Here is a 17394-nt window from a genome sequence, read left to right as displayed (position 1 = left end):
GTTAAATAGTATGTATAACGATATTTCTATTAGAGCATAGTTTTTCACCATGTTAAAAGGTATGAAACCTCTTAAGAATGAGCATTGAATTGAGCCTTTTATCCACATTTCCGAGATCCGAATATTTCTTAGAATAATGTATGGTAAAGGTCACAAATGTATGGCCTGTACGTATGGTCACAAAATGTAAATGGCCTGTATATCTAGAACTCAGTAAGGCTTAGTCCTAGATATACAGGCTGTTTCGCAGAATGGTCTGAAAAATATAAAAATTCTGCAAATTAGTTTAAAATTCAAATAAAATACGGATATTATCTGCAAAAAAAGAAACATTTGCTCTCATAATTAAACCTCCAAGAAATGATTATTAGAGGCTATAAAAATTCAATTTTTATACTTTCTCAAATTAAAAAAATTTCCAACAAGTAAAATTTGTGCTTCTCTCTAAAAATAGCGGAATAAATTCACGAACAATCAATCGAGATTGAAATACTTGATTTCTGCCGCTTTGAAGTCCTAAAATTATCCTAATTAGTACGTAAACTAGCAAAAATCAAGAACTTCAATCACAGGATAGATTTTTTTTTCATCATAATGGGAATTTTTGATTGACGGGGGGCATAAAAATTTTATTGTGGGTTAAACAATCATAGAATAATTTAACTCTGTTTTTCATATTTTGCTCGAATTTCAAAATGAATCGTATATGGCGCAGTTTGACCAAACTGGTCCTTGCGCCAATAAACCTAAAATCCAATCCAAATGAATCGTATATAATTTATTTTTTTCGCATACTTTTTTGGTGAAGCACCCCATATATATCAGTAGTATTCAATAATTATACGCATATACACAATAAACAGACGCATATCATTTTCTGTCAGCCAAAACATGAACTGAAAAGCCTCTAAAAAACCATTTTGTTGGTGAAAATTGAAATAAACAGTTGTATAACCCCTTTTAGATCCTGGTGCCACAAATGTGTGGATCGCTTTTTTTCACTGTAAGAACTTTTTTCTTTTGACCTCAGGGAGTTAAGCCCTGACTTAAAGTATTGTGTAAGTTTTGAATTAGAAATATCGTGAGTATGAACTTTGGGGGCTTTCATTAGAAGGCAGCACTTAAAGTTGAAGTTTCAAAGGGTTTTTAACATGGCTTCCAGGATAAACTGCCTCCGGGAAAAGTGTGATTTATTATGTACAAAATTGTATCAGGAGATGATTATATCTTGCATCATCTTGGCTGAAAAATTCGAACAAAGTGAATTATTTCTTCAAAAAGAAATTGAAAATTTGGAAAATAAAGATTTGCTGACATTTATGCTTTTAATGCATATTTGAGTATCAAATATGCACAAAATATTTTTGAAAATTCCAAAAAATGAATGCTCAGATCTGAAAGGGATAATCATTTAAAAATTTGATTTATAGCCGTTTTTATATTTAAAACTCAAAAATATGACAAGTTTAATCGCACACGGGCTGAATACGAAGCATTTGAAAGCTGCATCCAGCCTGCGGTATGATGGATGTATAGCCGGATTTTGATGTGTAATCTTGTCCTTCTGATGTGGAATCAGAGAAAAAAATTCTGTTGCGGTTTTGAAATGATAGAACATCAATGAAATGCCCAAGAGAACATGACTAAACCCCACGAAAGACCCACGTGGCTTACAAGTATATCAAAAAACTATCATTCTGATGTATATATGCAAGGTTTTCATCTAATACAGAAGGATTTTATGTCCCATATTTTTAATACGTGAGACATTTTCGTAAATACCTCCAAAAAGCCATTTCATTTTGTCTGACTAAAAATACTAAAAAAGTGAACAAACTTTATAGATAATATCACAAAAACGGTGTTCAATTTTTATTTATCTTCTTGTGAGGGTTATTAACTATTTTGACCTTCGTAATTTCATAAATGCCATTTTTAGGCTATGAAAATAAAGACGTGGTCATCTCTCAAAAATGCGTTATGTGTCTTAGAAGCGGCGGAGCCATATTTTCGTTCAATTCAAATTTGCTCGATGGGCACCTTTTTTTTTTACGAGCTTTTCCTTCGTCGTTGAATTTTTAACGGTTGAGCCATAAAAATTGTGATTCTGTGAGAAAAATAAAGTTTCCATCCAACGGAATATCGATTTCGATGCTTCGCAAATTGTGTAGCGTTCGAATTTATGACGTTATTATTGTTTTTATGATGCAAATAAAGATGATGCGTGATCTACTTTCTTATTTGTATCTCTTTCTCGCGTCGGTTTCTGCTTACTATAAACGTCAGATAATATTCTTGTTATGACAATTTATAAAACTGGCTCAGTCATCGGAAAAGATCATTGTTTTTCATAGAAAATTCGAGATATTCTGATCAAAAAGAAAGTTTACAGAGAAAGACAGATGCCTTATTATCACAAATAATTTTAAATAACCATACGAAATTGTAGTTCGTAAGAAAATCTATTTTTATAACATGGTTGTCGGCTAACTTATTTTACATGAAATATTTTTGAATTATTTTTAGACATACCCGAACCTCCAGGAATGCCTCTAATAATGAGCTTCTCGTCACGAGCTGTAAATCTTTCATGGGCACCAAGTGTTGACTACCATAATAGCCCTATTCTTCACTACATCATTCATGTCCGGTAAGTTTGCTTCAATTTAAAAATTTTTCTTCTTCATGTATCAGATCATCCCATAAATATTGAAGTTTTTCTCGTAAGAAAGAAAAATTAGTCGTGTCTGGAAACAGGGCTGCAACTAGAGATGGGAGCAGAGGAGACTGGTGCCCCAGGTGCTGGATCACGAAGGGCACTGAATTCACACTTTTTCAGTTGAAGATTAAGGGGACGAGGGGGGGGGGGCACTAAAATGGATACTAGCCCCGGGTTGACAGAGAAAATTCTCATTTTTAGTTGTGGCCTTGTCGGGAACACTATTTTCAATAATCATAATGATTCCTTTCTAATTCGATACTTTTCTGCCACCACCACCAAATAGTTCATAAATGCCATGTTTGAAGATAGCCGTGGTTTTGGAGGGAAAATTCATGTCCACTGTCTACCGCATGTTTTCCATGCACTCGTTTTTTTTCTTTCAAGATAGTGCAAGGAAATGAGTTAGGCTGAAATTTTAGGCTGAAAGTGAATTGGATGAATAATTTTTCCTCTTCAAGATGTCTTCCTTCTGCCACGTGTCATTAGGGCACGTGTTAGCACACTCGTTTGGAGCAAGGGTTCTTATCCCAGGACTTAAATACAAAAAAATAATCAACTTGTTGTTTTTATGCCGAATGTAATCTTGTTAGGGAATCGGTAGTATTCAGTTTATTACACAGGGAGTCCGTGACTTTCATCTCATTGTCACATGGCATGGTCTCAAGGGTTCATGGAGCACAAATGGTCAAGAGCCCCCTTTTTTGGACTGATGTAAAATCAAGGCGTACCCATTTCCCTAGTTTTGACACATTACCATGATCCCAAAGATGACGACGAAGAGTTGTCAAAATAGTTTTAAACAGCGAGACAAAAATATAGTGCTGTAGTCAATTCTTGAAACACCTTTAGTGTACTTTCCTCAAAAACTGCTCATGTCATTTTCCAGCTCAATAGATTATCCATAGTGAACTGATCGATGTTTCGAAAACAGAATTTCGGAACCATCTTTGACATTTAGGGCAGTAGTTCTCAAACTTTTGTCAACCGCGGCTCTGCACAATTCATGGTTCATCTGCGGCTCCACGGAATAGTTTATTAGATATTTTATATCTTATAAAAGAATCACTTCAAGGGATAAATAGGCACACAAATCAATACAAATACAAGGCCACAACAGGCAAAATGCCCAACGAGGTAGCTGAGAGTAAATGCGAACGAGCTGAATATTTTCAACTCACCGCGACGCCCCTGCTGAAAAGCAAAAGGCACCCTGTAAACCTTTATCCGCTCATTCTACACTGCCCTCCCAAACCAGAACAAAACTCATAGGGATAATCTATTGTACTTCAAGAATCACAGTGCACAATAAAGAACGTGTTTTATGGCAATATGATCTCTGACCATTCCTGATGGAGCTCATAAAGCATAGATAGCATGCTGCACATGTTCTTCAGACACTATTCAACTTCACTGTTCAAACACGTGTTACTGTTACAAAACTTTCTGCCGACTGGATGCTAATCTTGTTTATCTTAAAGTAAAGGTTCATAATTGTGTCAGTCGGATAGCACTGTTTTCCAGGCCACCCGAAAAAAAACTACATTATTTATGGGAATGGCTTAATGTTTGTGATCAGTGTCAGCTCGATCTGAGAAGTGGAAATGCAGTTTTAACAATTTCACCACAGAGATTTCATTATTCCCACTGTTCATCCATGGTACATAACTAAGCTTTTGATGAAAGAAATGAAAGCTTTCATCTGTCACAATTTGATGTTCGCCCCTTTTTTATCCAATCTTTATTTTTTTACAGCATTTTCCCTCTATGGTTTTTCTTAAACATGCTGTTGTACCTGCGTTGAGCCCGCGACCACACTGTCTTTCAATTTTTTTTTTCCTATCCGGGACCAAAAAAAACTGATCCAATAAACTTGTATGGCTGTACATAAAGAAGCTTTTCAGCCGATAAACCTCACCCTCGTAGTCTAGATTAGGCTTAGTCCGCTGACACGGAAGATATTTTTCAGTCTCAAAAAAAAAACTCTTGCTTTAGGTAGAAAATGTGGAAAAAGGAACAAAAAAATAAAAGGAAACAAAAGCTGCTGCCAAGAAGAAGAAGAAGTCATGCGACAACGAATCACGTACAGTGTATTATCATTCATCTGACTTCGATTGGTTGTGCTGTGTATATGTGCTGCTGCTTCCAGTTGTATTTCTTTCTCAGTACAGCTTTAACCTCTGAGAGGAGCAGTCTCTGTCGTATAAACACAAAGACATACTCCAAAATACTTTCGTGCAATTTTTTTTTTCCTATAAGATTCTTTTTCCTTCTCCCCTTATCTGAAGGCCATAATTTATCTGGAACCGACCATCGTCTTGCCTTAGTCCAGAGGTTGCGCAAAAGCTCTCTCGTTTATTGTTATCATAAATTTTTGAAGGCAGTTACTAGATTGTTCTGATTGGTCTTATTGATGCCGTCCGACCGGATAAGCTCCGGTACGAGTATGAGTTAGCTGAAGATTACTGGAGAGCTACCGCATGATTAGTTCTGGGAATTGGTCTGATAGGTGCTTGGGACCTGACTTTTTCACTGGTTGATCTCTGATAACCACTTTGTTTTGTTTTTTTCTCTCTCTAAGGCTTCTGTGTTCATATCGAAGAAATTAATTTCGTCCGATATCGAATTCCGAAATATTTGCTATATAGAATGATTCTAAATTTATGAATTTAATGGATAGACTTTAAGAGATGATATAAGGCACCTAAGCAAGCATTTTTGATCCTAGAATGTGCGGTCGAATCGCAATGGCAAAGGCGGTAGAGGGTGTTTTTAGGGAGTGCTCAACAGCACTACACCAACAACAAATATATTTTTCCGACGGATTTGCTGCGATATGTGCTATCAACACATATGCGTGAACCATTCGAGGGTTCATAGGATTGGATTGGGGGTTGTTTTCCATTGGTGCAAGGGTCATCAAGGTTAAGCTGCGCCAAACAATGATCAAGCGGTATAATGACTTGTGGTAGAATTTTCGTTACCCAGGTTGCACCATGAGAAGGCCTACTACATTACAATATCCTGAACCCTCGAATGGCTGATATATGTATCACTACCGATATCATATGTAATTGATATCGATTCGATTTCGCTTTTGGAATTTGATTTTATAAAACGGCTGATTTTTCCAACTGGGGATTTTATTAGCGACGGGTACCGCACAAATTTTTTTATGATTCTGGGATGATTAGCTAGCTATAGGATTATGAATATTATCACTTTGAAAACGGGTACGACACTCAGTGGCTTCTTTTATTTAGGAACATTCCCCTTTGTAGTCGAGTACTATAGGAATGTCACTCGTCCCTCATTTACTTACTATCTCCCACCGTCAGCATATTTTAGTGTGCACCAACGAGACAATATTTGCGCTGCAGTCCCCTTCTTTTGTCACGTGTTCTAAGAATTTGCATATGATTGAGCTCTAGCAAAGCGTTTGTTCTTAGCTTTCTGTTCTTTTTTTCCTGTTCTCCCATCTTTTCCGGTGTCTTTCTTTCCGGAGTCGTTCTTTGCTTAACGCACTTCACCTCTCTCTATCTTTCTGTCTTTGGTTCGCCGGCTTCACTTTCTTCACTTTTTTTTTTCTACCCTTCACTTGACGTTTTGTCTTTCTTTGCCTACATTCTTGTCCGGTTTCTTTTGTTGCGATGTTTCTCTGCTTTCACGCACTGGGATTTTTTTTTTTTTACCTTCACACCCAGGGACAATCCGGTAAATATCGTGATCTTCTACGTCGTCATTCTGCCGTTACTTGCTTCCATATTACTAAATTGTATTCAAATCAAATCTGTGGGGCATGCGTTGAATTACTCGGATGTTTCTAGCAAATAATTTCTACGGTAATTACCATCTGCAAAAATCTTTTGATTCTGAAATGTGTTAATCTCTTTTACTTTATTTAATGTTTTTAATTAACTCTCATAAATTTAGCGTTCAACATATCTGTGAATTATTATTAAAAATAATGAATATATTGATGAAATGATATCAAAAATATATGAATATCCACATTAACACAATGTATCAGTATTGTGTGGATTTTTGCTGATCTAATTCACAACAATAATTTGGAAAACTATTTCATATTTTTATTAGGTCTGAAAAACTATAAGTTAACTAAAATGTGTGATTTTGGCTGATAATTTCAAAGGCTAAAACTTTCTCAGCATGAAAGCTGCAGCTTTGTTCTGCTGCTGAAGTCAGCATTAGCGGTTCTTCATTGTTTTGTCGACGAAAGTTCTCATTTTTCACTAATAGCTGATGATTCTATTTGGATCGTCGACAACCGGATCAAATCACACGTATATATCGTACGCAGAATTAGTATCATACATTTAATAAAATAAATCGATCAGTGTAAAAAAACTAAAAACAGAAAAAAATTATTATGCATTACAAATACACAAAAATGGATAGATACTAAGTATGAGAAAACCATTCCGGGAAATATTAATGACTTATATTTTCAAAAAACCTGTTTTGCATCGCTTATCGTCTATGTCAATGTATTTACACACGCAAAAATTAAAGACAAAGCTAATATAGCGGAGATATCAAAATTTTCGGCAGTTCCCTGCGGAGAGGTCATCTTCCATAGTTAAAAGAATGGTCGTGACATGATTTTGATGAGCTTGAATAATGATGTTAATGATGAGGAAAGGTATCAACATCGTTTCGCGAAAATAAGCTGTCGAAAACGTCCGTTTGGTAACCACGTTGAATGACAAAGCAACAAATAACAAATCTCTTCGGCCATTCTAATGACGTAAAGCTTTTGCTAATGAGTTGAGTTAAATAAGTATTTCATATCCTATGTATGGCAGAGTAGCTCGACATATCACGTACAAAAGTAATAAAATTCGACACATAATTTAAAAAAAACAATGTAAAATGCAGCAATTTTCTTTTCTGCCCCTACATGACATATACGCAATTTAAATCTGAATCTGACAATATGTAACCACTAAATTCAATACTTTAATAAAAACATTTTCTGATACGTATTGATATCGCAATTCAACATACGATAAGCCAATTTCCACATCTCTTTCCCGAAAAAATAAAATCCTTCTCAGATATCGTTTTTTTGCACAAAACCTCACGAAAAGAAACCTAAAGTTCAATTAATTTCGAAATTGGTTCATCCATCTTTAGGATTTTCCATTTTATTCGTTGCATAAAACTAAAACTAACACAATATGCGTCCCTCCATATATATGGATTCCGATATGACTTGACAGAAAATTCGTTCAACTTGGGTGACAAGAAGCTTACTTACTCCATTCAAGTTAATACTAAGCTATAGATGAAGGCATCCTGTGAACTTCAGCCTCGATTTTTTCGACGAAAAGAATTCAACAATGAGATAGATAGATATCCGAAAATTTAAAAGAAAATAAGGGATATGAGATCGGGTTTTCAGCTCGAATAACTTCATCGCTTTATAAAAGATATTAAATTCTTTTTGAAACGCCGAGACACACACACACAATTCACATCAATACTTGTTTATTCAAACACAACAAATAATCCCCGCAACCTCATTTTTACATGTCATTACTTTTAGCGAAAAATCTCTGGATCGAAATGAATTCTCTTCCCCTAACATCATTCATACAAATGGCTACCTCGAATATTATTTTCCTTCTTCCCTCAATGCATCATGGAATCGATATTTTTAGCAAAAAAAAAATATACAATTATAATTCGTCGCAAACCATTACATTATTCCATTAAAAAGTGATCATGTCATCCGGAGATGACTTTCACTTTTTCTTTTTTCCTCTCTCTCGATCATCTTTGAATAATTACCAGATATACGGACTAAAATTTAATATTATATATAACGTTCCATTCTTTTTTTATGAATCCATTTCAATAGAAATTTCTCTCAGTGGTAATATACAATACTCTTCAAAAAATATTGAATACTCACTTGTTAATGCCATTTTTTATAGACAATATGAGTAGTTACTATCATTTTTATCATATAGTGATTTTTGCCACACCGTGTTCGTTCCTCGGTACATGCAGCTTTTAGACCATTCGGAATGTCTTTTCTTCCATGTAGTACTATAAATACTAGGTTTGGTCAAATGAAAAGGTGACAAGAGTTTCCGGTGGCAAAATACGTGTACCGTTTGGAAACTGCTACCTTATGCCTGGAAGCAGAGATTCCATTGTTTCGGCCCAAAGAAGGCCTTGGGCTGTGCGAGCAACCAATCTTTCGCTGCCAACCTTCACCTCATTATACGAGACTAACCTCCGTCTATTCAGATGCTTTTTGAGGGATCTAAACAACTGAAGATTTGTTTCCTGAAAATTATGAAGGAGAGAGAACATTATTCCCAACTCAATATTCTAGGATGCTCGTTCTTTGTGGCACGATGCAGACGTTGTAATGTCTCCTAGAATGTCTGACAATTGACAATGACTCCGTGTACAAGGAATTCAATTAGCAATGATACTTGGTCATGGGAGAAGATGGTTAACATGAAGCTGTGCGAATAGACTGAATGGCCAGCAATTCTTATTGCTTCTTATCAAGAATGCTTCTCGCATAACACGTAACGTCCTGCTTATGCAAAGCACATAATGTGCTCATAAATCGTTCATATTGCACCTTTAAAAACTACATAACCGTCTTTATAAGGACCCAAGTTAATCATATGGCGTCACTAACAACAGATGTCAACAACTCTGACTTCAAAAGTGAAAATTAAATATTGAACGGAAGCAAACAACTCTCGACCCTGTAGACACTCACTCATTCCGACCACGTTTGGAAGTGATTGCTACATTAATAGAGATTTGATTGAAACTTGTTTAAATTTGCAAATTTAATTGACTTTTAAAAACTTGAAGATTGGAACCATAACCCTATGATTTTCATTGAATAAAACACAATTCTCACACATGTTTATTGGAGTAGTTCTGACAATATACTCGTAAATAGATATAAAAGACACAGAGATACTATTTCTAGAGACTCGGTTGAGAAGCAGATTAATTCCATCAGAACAACTGCGACTGATAAGCAAACTGATGTGCAAAGGAAAGAGCTATTGTCGTGTCCCATCAGAGCTACATCGCTATCAACAAATACAAAAATAATAAATAAATAAAAAAACAATCAAAGAATGACGGCGTCACCTAAAGATGTCAAGATCATGTGTGAGTGGTCCCGGCAATCCTTTCTCCTTGTGTGTGTGTGTGTGTGTGCAATCCTTTTTTTCTACTGTATCTTCCTAACAATGTATCTGTACCACCATCCAACCTATCGCGTGACGTAAACCTTTCGTGTGCAGGTCACGCGACCCGGAACAGCCAATCACAGAAAGTGATTGGATAACTGGCGGGAAAATGTAGAAAAAGGACGATTTTCCCACTTTTGCTATTTCTTTTTTTCCTATCTTTTAGGTTTCGCTTCTATTTCTAGAATGTTTTTTGTTGTTAGCACTTTTTCCTTTCGTCTGAGAGAATGGACTGTTTCATTTCCTTTTCAAAGCTTCCGCCGTGATTTCCGCGACCCATGTCCAAACACGTGTCTTAATACCTAAACCCGCTCACACATTCCTCGTACACCAACTTCTGAATTCCTAAGAAATTGCAAGGACAAACAAACAAGATCGATCCGAACTCTAATACGGATTTTCTTTTAATTTTTAATACAGTCGAATCCCGTTATAACGAACGTTAAGAGACCGGAAGAATCACTTCGTTAGAACGAAATTTCGTTATAAAGGAATTCCAGATTACCTAGCATTGTTCTTATGTAAACTTATTTGGGGGATTAGAAAAGAGTGTTCGTTAAAACGAGATTTTTGCTATAATGGTATTCGTTAAAACGGGATTCGACTGTAGTAAATCAGCAATATCATCATGATCTAAACATGAGGTAAATAGATAGAACTTGGCTACATATATGTTTTAAGTGTTTTCTCAATCATTTATCTTATACATTGCTTGGCATCCATGAATCAAGTATCGAACGTGTCGCCTCGAAGCAAAAGTACGTGGAGGCGTCAGTCAGTATGGAAAAGGAGTGTGTTGACGCGTGGAATGGAGCCCCGGCCACTGTTGAAGACAGTTCCTCTCGCCGTTTGTCTTTTGAACATCTAATGAAATGCAGGCGAAACCAAGTAACATGCAGAAACCACAGATGTTAGCGTTCCCTCGGCTTTCGACCCTTCACCAATTAAGTCGTCTGCAAATATCACATCAATGCCGTAGGAGGAATGGAAACTAAGGGAGGGGGCAAAACTGGGATACCGTCGACTGCCGGCGATAATTACACCTCTGTCTCTATCTCTCTTCATCCGGCTCTGTTAAGAGAGAGAGAGGAATGGATGGATGTTGGAAAGCTTTGGTTCCTCAGACGTTAGCCAAATTAGCATTCCACTCAACAAAGCTTCCCTCTAATGGACTGAGTAGCACCAAAAGCAAACGATGACGGAGGAGAACCAAGGCAAAGTGAAAGGGGAATCGGTCGCTGTTGGTGGTATCAAGTCGAGCAAACCGTTTACATTCTACGTTGGAGACACATCATCAGAATATCTGACTCTGTGAATACCCAAGGAATGGTTCCATCTATATTGAACACCAGCCAATCAATCTATTCAACGGATTGAAATAGTCCATGATACCTTCAGTTATGTCATTCGTGATATCCACTAAAATGAATATATTTTTAAAAAAATTGTGATTATCCTATCTAAAGCATGTCGGCAACGACCAATTTTATTATGTTGATATCTACTCTAATTAATAAGAAAATAAGATATATATATATATATATGGCCGCGTGTGTTCGCTTCTTATTCAAGGAGCTAATTTTGTAGCAATTTATTAATTATTTTTAAGTGATATATTCGTTATCACGCAAATCCGTTGGGATCACGGGGTATAATTAGGGGTGAGAAACACAGTTTCTGTTCTGCCACTGCATTTAGATAATTGAATGTTTGGAGCGGAGATCCCAGATTTGATTTAATGGTGGTATTTAATTATGGCATCCATACATTTGTCGGGATTTTTGAAACAATAAGCTTGTTTGAATGTAATGTTAAAGTATCCTCAAACCACCGAGACCGGTCTCTGGTATCATAATGCGTTGTCAGTTGATACTTACTTGACAACAAATGAGTGATCCGAATCACTTGGGCTTCTCTGCTCGTAAAGAGCTCTTGTAATTTAATTGCTCGTTCTAATTCATACTTAATTGGAACCTCGAGTTGTTGTATTGGCCTTTGACGTCCCCGAAACGTGATTATGGGAGGATTTCGGTCGACTTAACTCTGGCAGAAACGTGTGCGTGTGTCTATATATTGTGTGCTTAACATATTTCTCCACGTCAAAAGCAGGGAGAGCTTCGTTGTTTAAAATCTTTTACTGAAGTATAGTCAAATTAAAGTACATGTATATTTTGTAGCTAATCTAAGCGGAAGTTCCCGATTGATCGCATTACTTGTGTATAACGCTGTTATTAAATAAAACTCCTAGTACACTCAAAGTTCTTCCAAGTTTCTGATTCAAGAGATTTCCAATTCCTTTTAAGATTGTGTTGAGTTCTCTGTGATCCACTCTTTTAATATAATCCCCATTTGATTACACACGAGCTTATTTTATTTCTTTAGAAATAATCAAAATACTTGGCGTATAGTATAATTATAAACAGCAACAACATCAATAAGTACTATTCTTATACGAAATGTTTCACGAGTTTTTTTTTTTATAGAATATATACGTTTGCACAGAGTTATATCCACTTCACGTACAGGTTTTTGGCATTTGGATTATCACTATTTGACTAATCGGCGATAAATCTGGTAACCTCGTCCTAACCTTGCCGCACGTTAGAAAAAGAAAGGGAAAAAAATATGAAAGGAAAATGTTTAATAGATAGAGATATAAGGTAGATAACAGGGATTTTTTGAGTCGCTTTTTGCCCTCACCCTACGTGTTCTTCTTTTGTTCTTATATGCATATAGTAGAAAGATTTATTATATGTGTGGGAAAAAATCATTAACACGAGTGTAGAAAGAAAGGAGGGAGAGAAGAAGCAATTTCAGTGTATAAGTTACTATAAAGCTCCGCGTAATGAAGAGAGGGGAACAAAAACACAGAGAAGTTGTTTGAATTTATTGCACAGCCATTTTAAGCAATACTGTGCCCGTGATCGTAAAGGACTTGAAGCTTCAATTTTTGTGTGATTTAGAGTTATACAATTTAAAAATTTATTTCGTTTTATTTTTTTGCTAAAAATAATAAGCCAGCAAAACAGTTGTTAAAGCGACTTCGGAAATTGAATTTCAACAGTTATTTTTTGTTTTCCAATATTTTATGAAAAATAAAAAAAAAAATTTTTGCAGCGAATTCTCCAACTTCAAGAAATAGAATGTCGTTTTTCTTTGAGAGTTAAAATGGAAACTTTTCAGAGCCATTTATATATCCGGTGAGAAAGTCCATTGTTTAAAATTCGATCGATCGGAATTTTTTAGAAAAAGACTGAAATTACGAGGTATAAAAATGATTTATCTAAAACGAAAAGTCGATCTGTGGGGGTGTGTCTAACTCGTTCTCTAAGTATATACCGAAATCGCTCAAAGCATCGCTCGCAAACATCCACGCATTTTGTGGCATGAATCAAATGTAGGAAGTGTAATTGTAGAAGGAGGGTAAAAGAGCGAATTTTCAAAATGGTATGCGTGTGTGAATACGGTTTAATTAATGCTTAGAGGAGAAAGATAACAAGGGCTGAAGCGAGTTTTGATAGACCAGCTCAAACGCGATACCTGAAGAGTGAGTGCGATGCAATACCTCGAAGGTAAAGGTAATGCGGAGAAAGGGAGCTGTCTATTTGCTGCCCTTGTATGTGTATGTGTGCATATGTATATATTTGTGTGTGTTTTCTGATCTCCATTCAAAGTTCACCTGAGTTGGCACGTTTCAAGCTCACAGCCGCCGAAATAAGCAAGTGTAGGTACACATCAGGAGCATATTTCATCCGTGATCGTTCACTGGTAAATGATGCTGGGCGAAGCCATTCTGGGAGTCCGTATGTTCCGTTTAATATTTCCGTATGGCGCCGGCTTCCCAAAGTATGTATCTTTCGGGCGATAAATAGCTGATTCGGTGCAGAGGCTCCTGCTGTAGTCACAGCTTTGGAAATGGCTATAGGTGAACGTGCGCCGGCATAATATGAACCCTCAGAAGGTTTCTGTAACGCGACATATCTCATAATAATACTGCCGCGCTACAAGCTTGCCTGCCACTCTTTTTATACTTTTTTTTTATATATTTTAGTTCGAGTTGAAATATGGGATACATCGAGAACTTTTATTCAATACGATTTCATTTCTTTGCCATATGATAAATAGGAAAGCTTGAAGTTTAACAAAACTGTCTCGCTCGTAAAAATTTTTTTGACAGAAACCATTTGGGAGACTTGATCAGATTTCGAAGATATTTTAAAAATGGGTTTATAAAAATATATTGATAGATATATTATCTTCAACGGAGCCGTAAATACATTTTTTAGGAATGTGCATTTTCTATGGACATCCACAGAAAACGAAATTCTTATATTCTAGTTAAAAGCCTCGCGGAATTTCATGGATATCTCGTGGATGGATATTTCAAGAAAGCGTGAACATGTCATGAGAAACATGTTTTTCAGAAGCCCATTCATTGATCAAATATCTGTATATTCAATATATACATTGTACAATAAAAAAATATTGAACACTTAAATCTCTGTTCCTGCTAAATTTTATACCGCGTAGTTTCTAGAAGCATTTTTACGTGGTAATATATACACAGAGCAGACCCGCCTTCAGGGGTGTGGGACACCGAACCCTACGCCTTGGGGAGCCCTGCACTTAAGGTAATGATTTTTTTTTTCCTAAATTCTGAATTTTCATCAGTTGTGGAGAAATCTGCATTTTCATCTAGAAAGAAATATTTCTGGAAGTCTGCATTTTCGTTTACAAAAAATAATTGTTTATTTAATTATTTAAATAAACAATTATTTATAACAATTATTTCTTTAGTAAATTCGCAATTTTCATCGATTTTGGAATGTTTTTTTCCATCAATTTAAAATTTTCATTATTTTTTTTCTTAATTTGCATTTGTGTCTATATCTTTTGCATGTATATTTTCCAGCATTCTTGTATACGTATTTTGTAATAATAGGCCTATATGAATTTTTGGATGCCGAGTCCCCTCTCCCACAGAATACGTATATAAAATTGGGGTTGGGGGGGGGGGGGCTCTGAAATAATTTAGACACATCAGGCCCCGCGTCTGGTAAGGGCGACCCTGAGACACAGAGATGATGATGATGATGCCTCATCACGTCACAGCAACTGATATTGACGCGAGTAACTTAATTTTACAGATGAAATCAACTGAAGCTTTGGTTCCACCCACTCACACAAAAGAAATCAATAAGCCAACGTGGTGCTTTATCCAATACATAGGACATGTACTACTTCATTATTTACGAAAGTGGAACGTATCTCGAGAAAAATACGTATAGCGTCACGTATTTTTACTATTATTATTATTTATTTTATTCGTTTATTTGTGGTTGATCCGAAGTCTACCAATCACGATGATCTATCTCGTTGTCTTTGGTCTTTCGTGCCGGCATCTCTGAGTGGTTTGGTGGCCATCAACAACGCTTCCCTCACGAAAAAGAGTTGTAAACTATCTCGTTTAGATTTTCGCTTCTAGCTTCGCCGATAGTTTGCGCTTTCACTGAACCCAATCGAATTCTTCGGACAAAAAAAATAACAGCAATGATAAATCTTTTTCCCTTTAATTTATATATTGGAAAAACTCCATCAATTTTAGTCGACAGAAATATTTTTAGCACCTTTCCATTTAAAAAAATCTCGGCTTTACTATAAAACAACATACTTGAAATATTCATTGACTTATGATATTAAATTCGGTTCTGACCAGAGCCGCCAGTAGGTGTGTGTGTGGCAGGTGTGGTAGCACGCATTTACGGTGACAACAATTTCTTTCATCAATTCTGGAGAAATCTGCATTTTCATGAAGAAAGAAATGATTCTGGAATTATTTCTTTCATAAATTCTGAATTTCCACCATATCTGGAATTGTTTTTTCAGTAAAATCTGAAAATTTTCATCAATTCTGAAATTATTTCTTCTCATCAATTCTAAAAGGTTTTTTTTTTTCATTTATTCTGAATTTTCAAAGCTCTGGAATTATTTCTTGCATTTATTCTCGATTTTCGATTCTTCTCTCCCATAAAAGAAAAAAATCGGGACTAAGGCGACGCCGCTATAATTTTTGCACCGGGACCCCGAGTCTGGTGAAAGCGGCTCTGGTTCTAACAGTTAAAAACAAGACCTTCTGATTGACAATGTGCATTAAGCCCATCGAAAATGTCATTATGTAATAAATGTCACCTAATGTCCGTACGAAAAGTTATTGGTCACGGTAGCCCAGGTCGATAAGATACTCGCCTAAAGTACCAAAGGATGTTTAGAGGTGTCGCGAGTTCGATAGCCATGGTTCGTCCTTGACAGAAACTTTCCTGACACAGGGGGTGCAATAGAAACGGCGACACGACCACAGATAAAGATTTCTATCGCAGGGAGTCCCCCATCGAGGGGTTAGCGTATCAACTTTCAGTTAGAAAGTTGTTGCCCAGTCACTCTTAAGGATGACAAAAAAATTTCATATTTCTATGTAAGCGCAATATTCGCTGAAATATATGAATTCGAAACTAGGAAAAAGGTTAGAAAAGAGCAGCATAAACTAACGGACACCGCTCCTTTCCCTTATTTATGCTGTTCTTTCCCAATTTTTCTCTGTCTTTTGGATTCAAATATGGAAGAACGCTCTCTCTGCGAATATTGTACTTGGAAACGTGAAATTCTTTTTGTTGGCCGCAGGAGAGACAGAGCAACAACTTTCTAATTGGAAGTTAGGATAGGGGTTCGTATAAAAATTTATATCATTTTATTTTATGTATTTTCACTCTCAAAACTGGTACAGAGTGATTCCTAAACACATTTCGATCATTTTTTAAACTGGAACCATACCTCTACTACGAACGGTTGATGAAATAAAAGCCGCAACAGGACTTGCAGGACACCCTGTATAGCCGTATTTTGTACTGAAAAGACACAAAAAGATTTACTTTCTACAATACTGAAAAAATTAGGAAAGAAATTGGTATAATGGATTTTTTTTTACTATGAATTTGCAATATTCAAACATCGTACATATTATTGGAGACCATCATCTCTTGCCTTACTAGTAACGTTCCGCCATAGTTCCGCCGATGAAAGCCGAGTGAGATATAAGATAATTTCGGTTCTGAATACAGTACAAGTACACAGTGGGTACACAGGGGACTCTTCGTGACACCAATATTGTGCAGAGATCTGCCGCCCAAGAAATCATGTCCAGTACTCAATCCAAAGACATCAACGGCCTGGTCTCGTGGGGAGTTAATGATATGAGATGAGTGATAGCATCACTCGACAGCTTCAGTGATCTGCGTTCATCCAGACATTGGACAAAGCGTTCTTCCATTCTTCGTTTTCATATAGGAGCTGGCGGACCTATACGATATGTGCTCAGTTCCGGATTGCTCTATAGCCGTGCTATTTTTACGAGGGCATCTGCAG

At 36.3% G+C, this 17394-nt stretch overlaps 1 protein-coding gene across 3 annotated transcripts in view; it reads left to right on the top strand.

Moving 5' to 3' along the window:
• LOC149065661 (putative receptor-type tyrosine-protein phosphatase mosPTP-1) overlaps nucleotides 1-17394 on the top strand; it is a 568681-nt gene that overhangs the window by 371469 nt on the left and 179818 nt on the right. For all 3 annotated transcript variants that reach the window (XM_089253719.1, XM_089253718.1, XM_089253717.1), the window contains exon 3: nucleotides 2527-2650. In XM_089253719.1, coding sequence (XP_089109845.1) covers nucleotides 2527-2650 — 124 coding nt within the window. The remainder of the gene's footprint in view (nucleotides 1-2526; nucleotides 2651-17394) is intronic.

Source organism: Pholcus phalangioides, unplaced genomic scaffold, assembly GCF_987345545.1.
Source record: "Pholcus phalangioides strain wild (caught in Gottingen) unplaced genomic scaffold, Ppha-v1.0 ptg000039l_1, whole genome shotgun sequence".
In the NCBI taxonomy this organism is placed as follows: Eukaryota; Metazoa; Arthropoda; class Arachnida; order Araneae; family Pholcidae; genus Pholcus; species Pholcus phalangioides.
The sequence above is the reverse complement of the archived record's forward strand: the minus strand, read 5'-3'. Positions and strand labels throughout refer to the sequence as shown.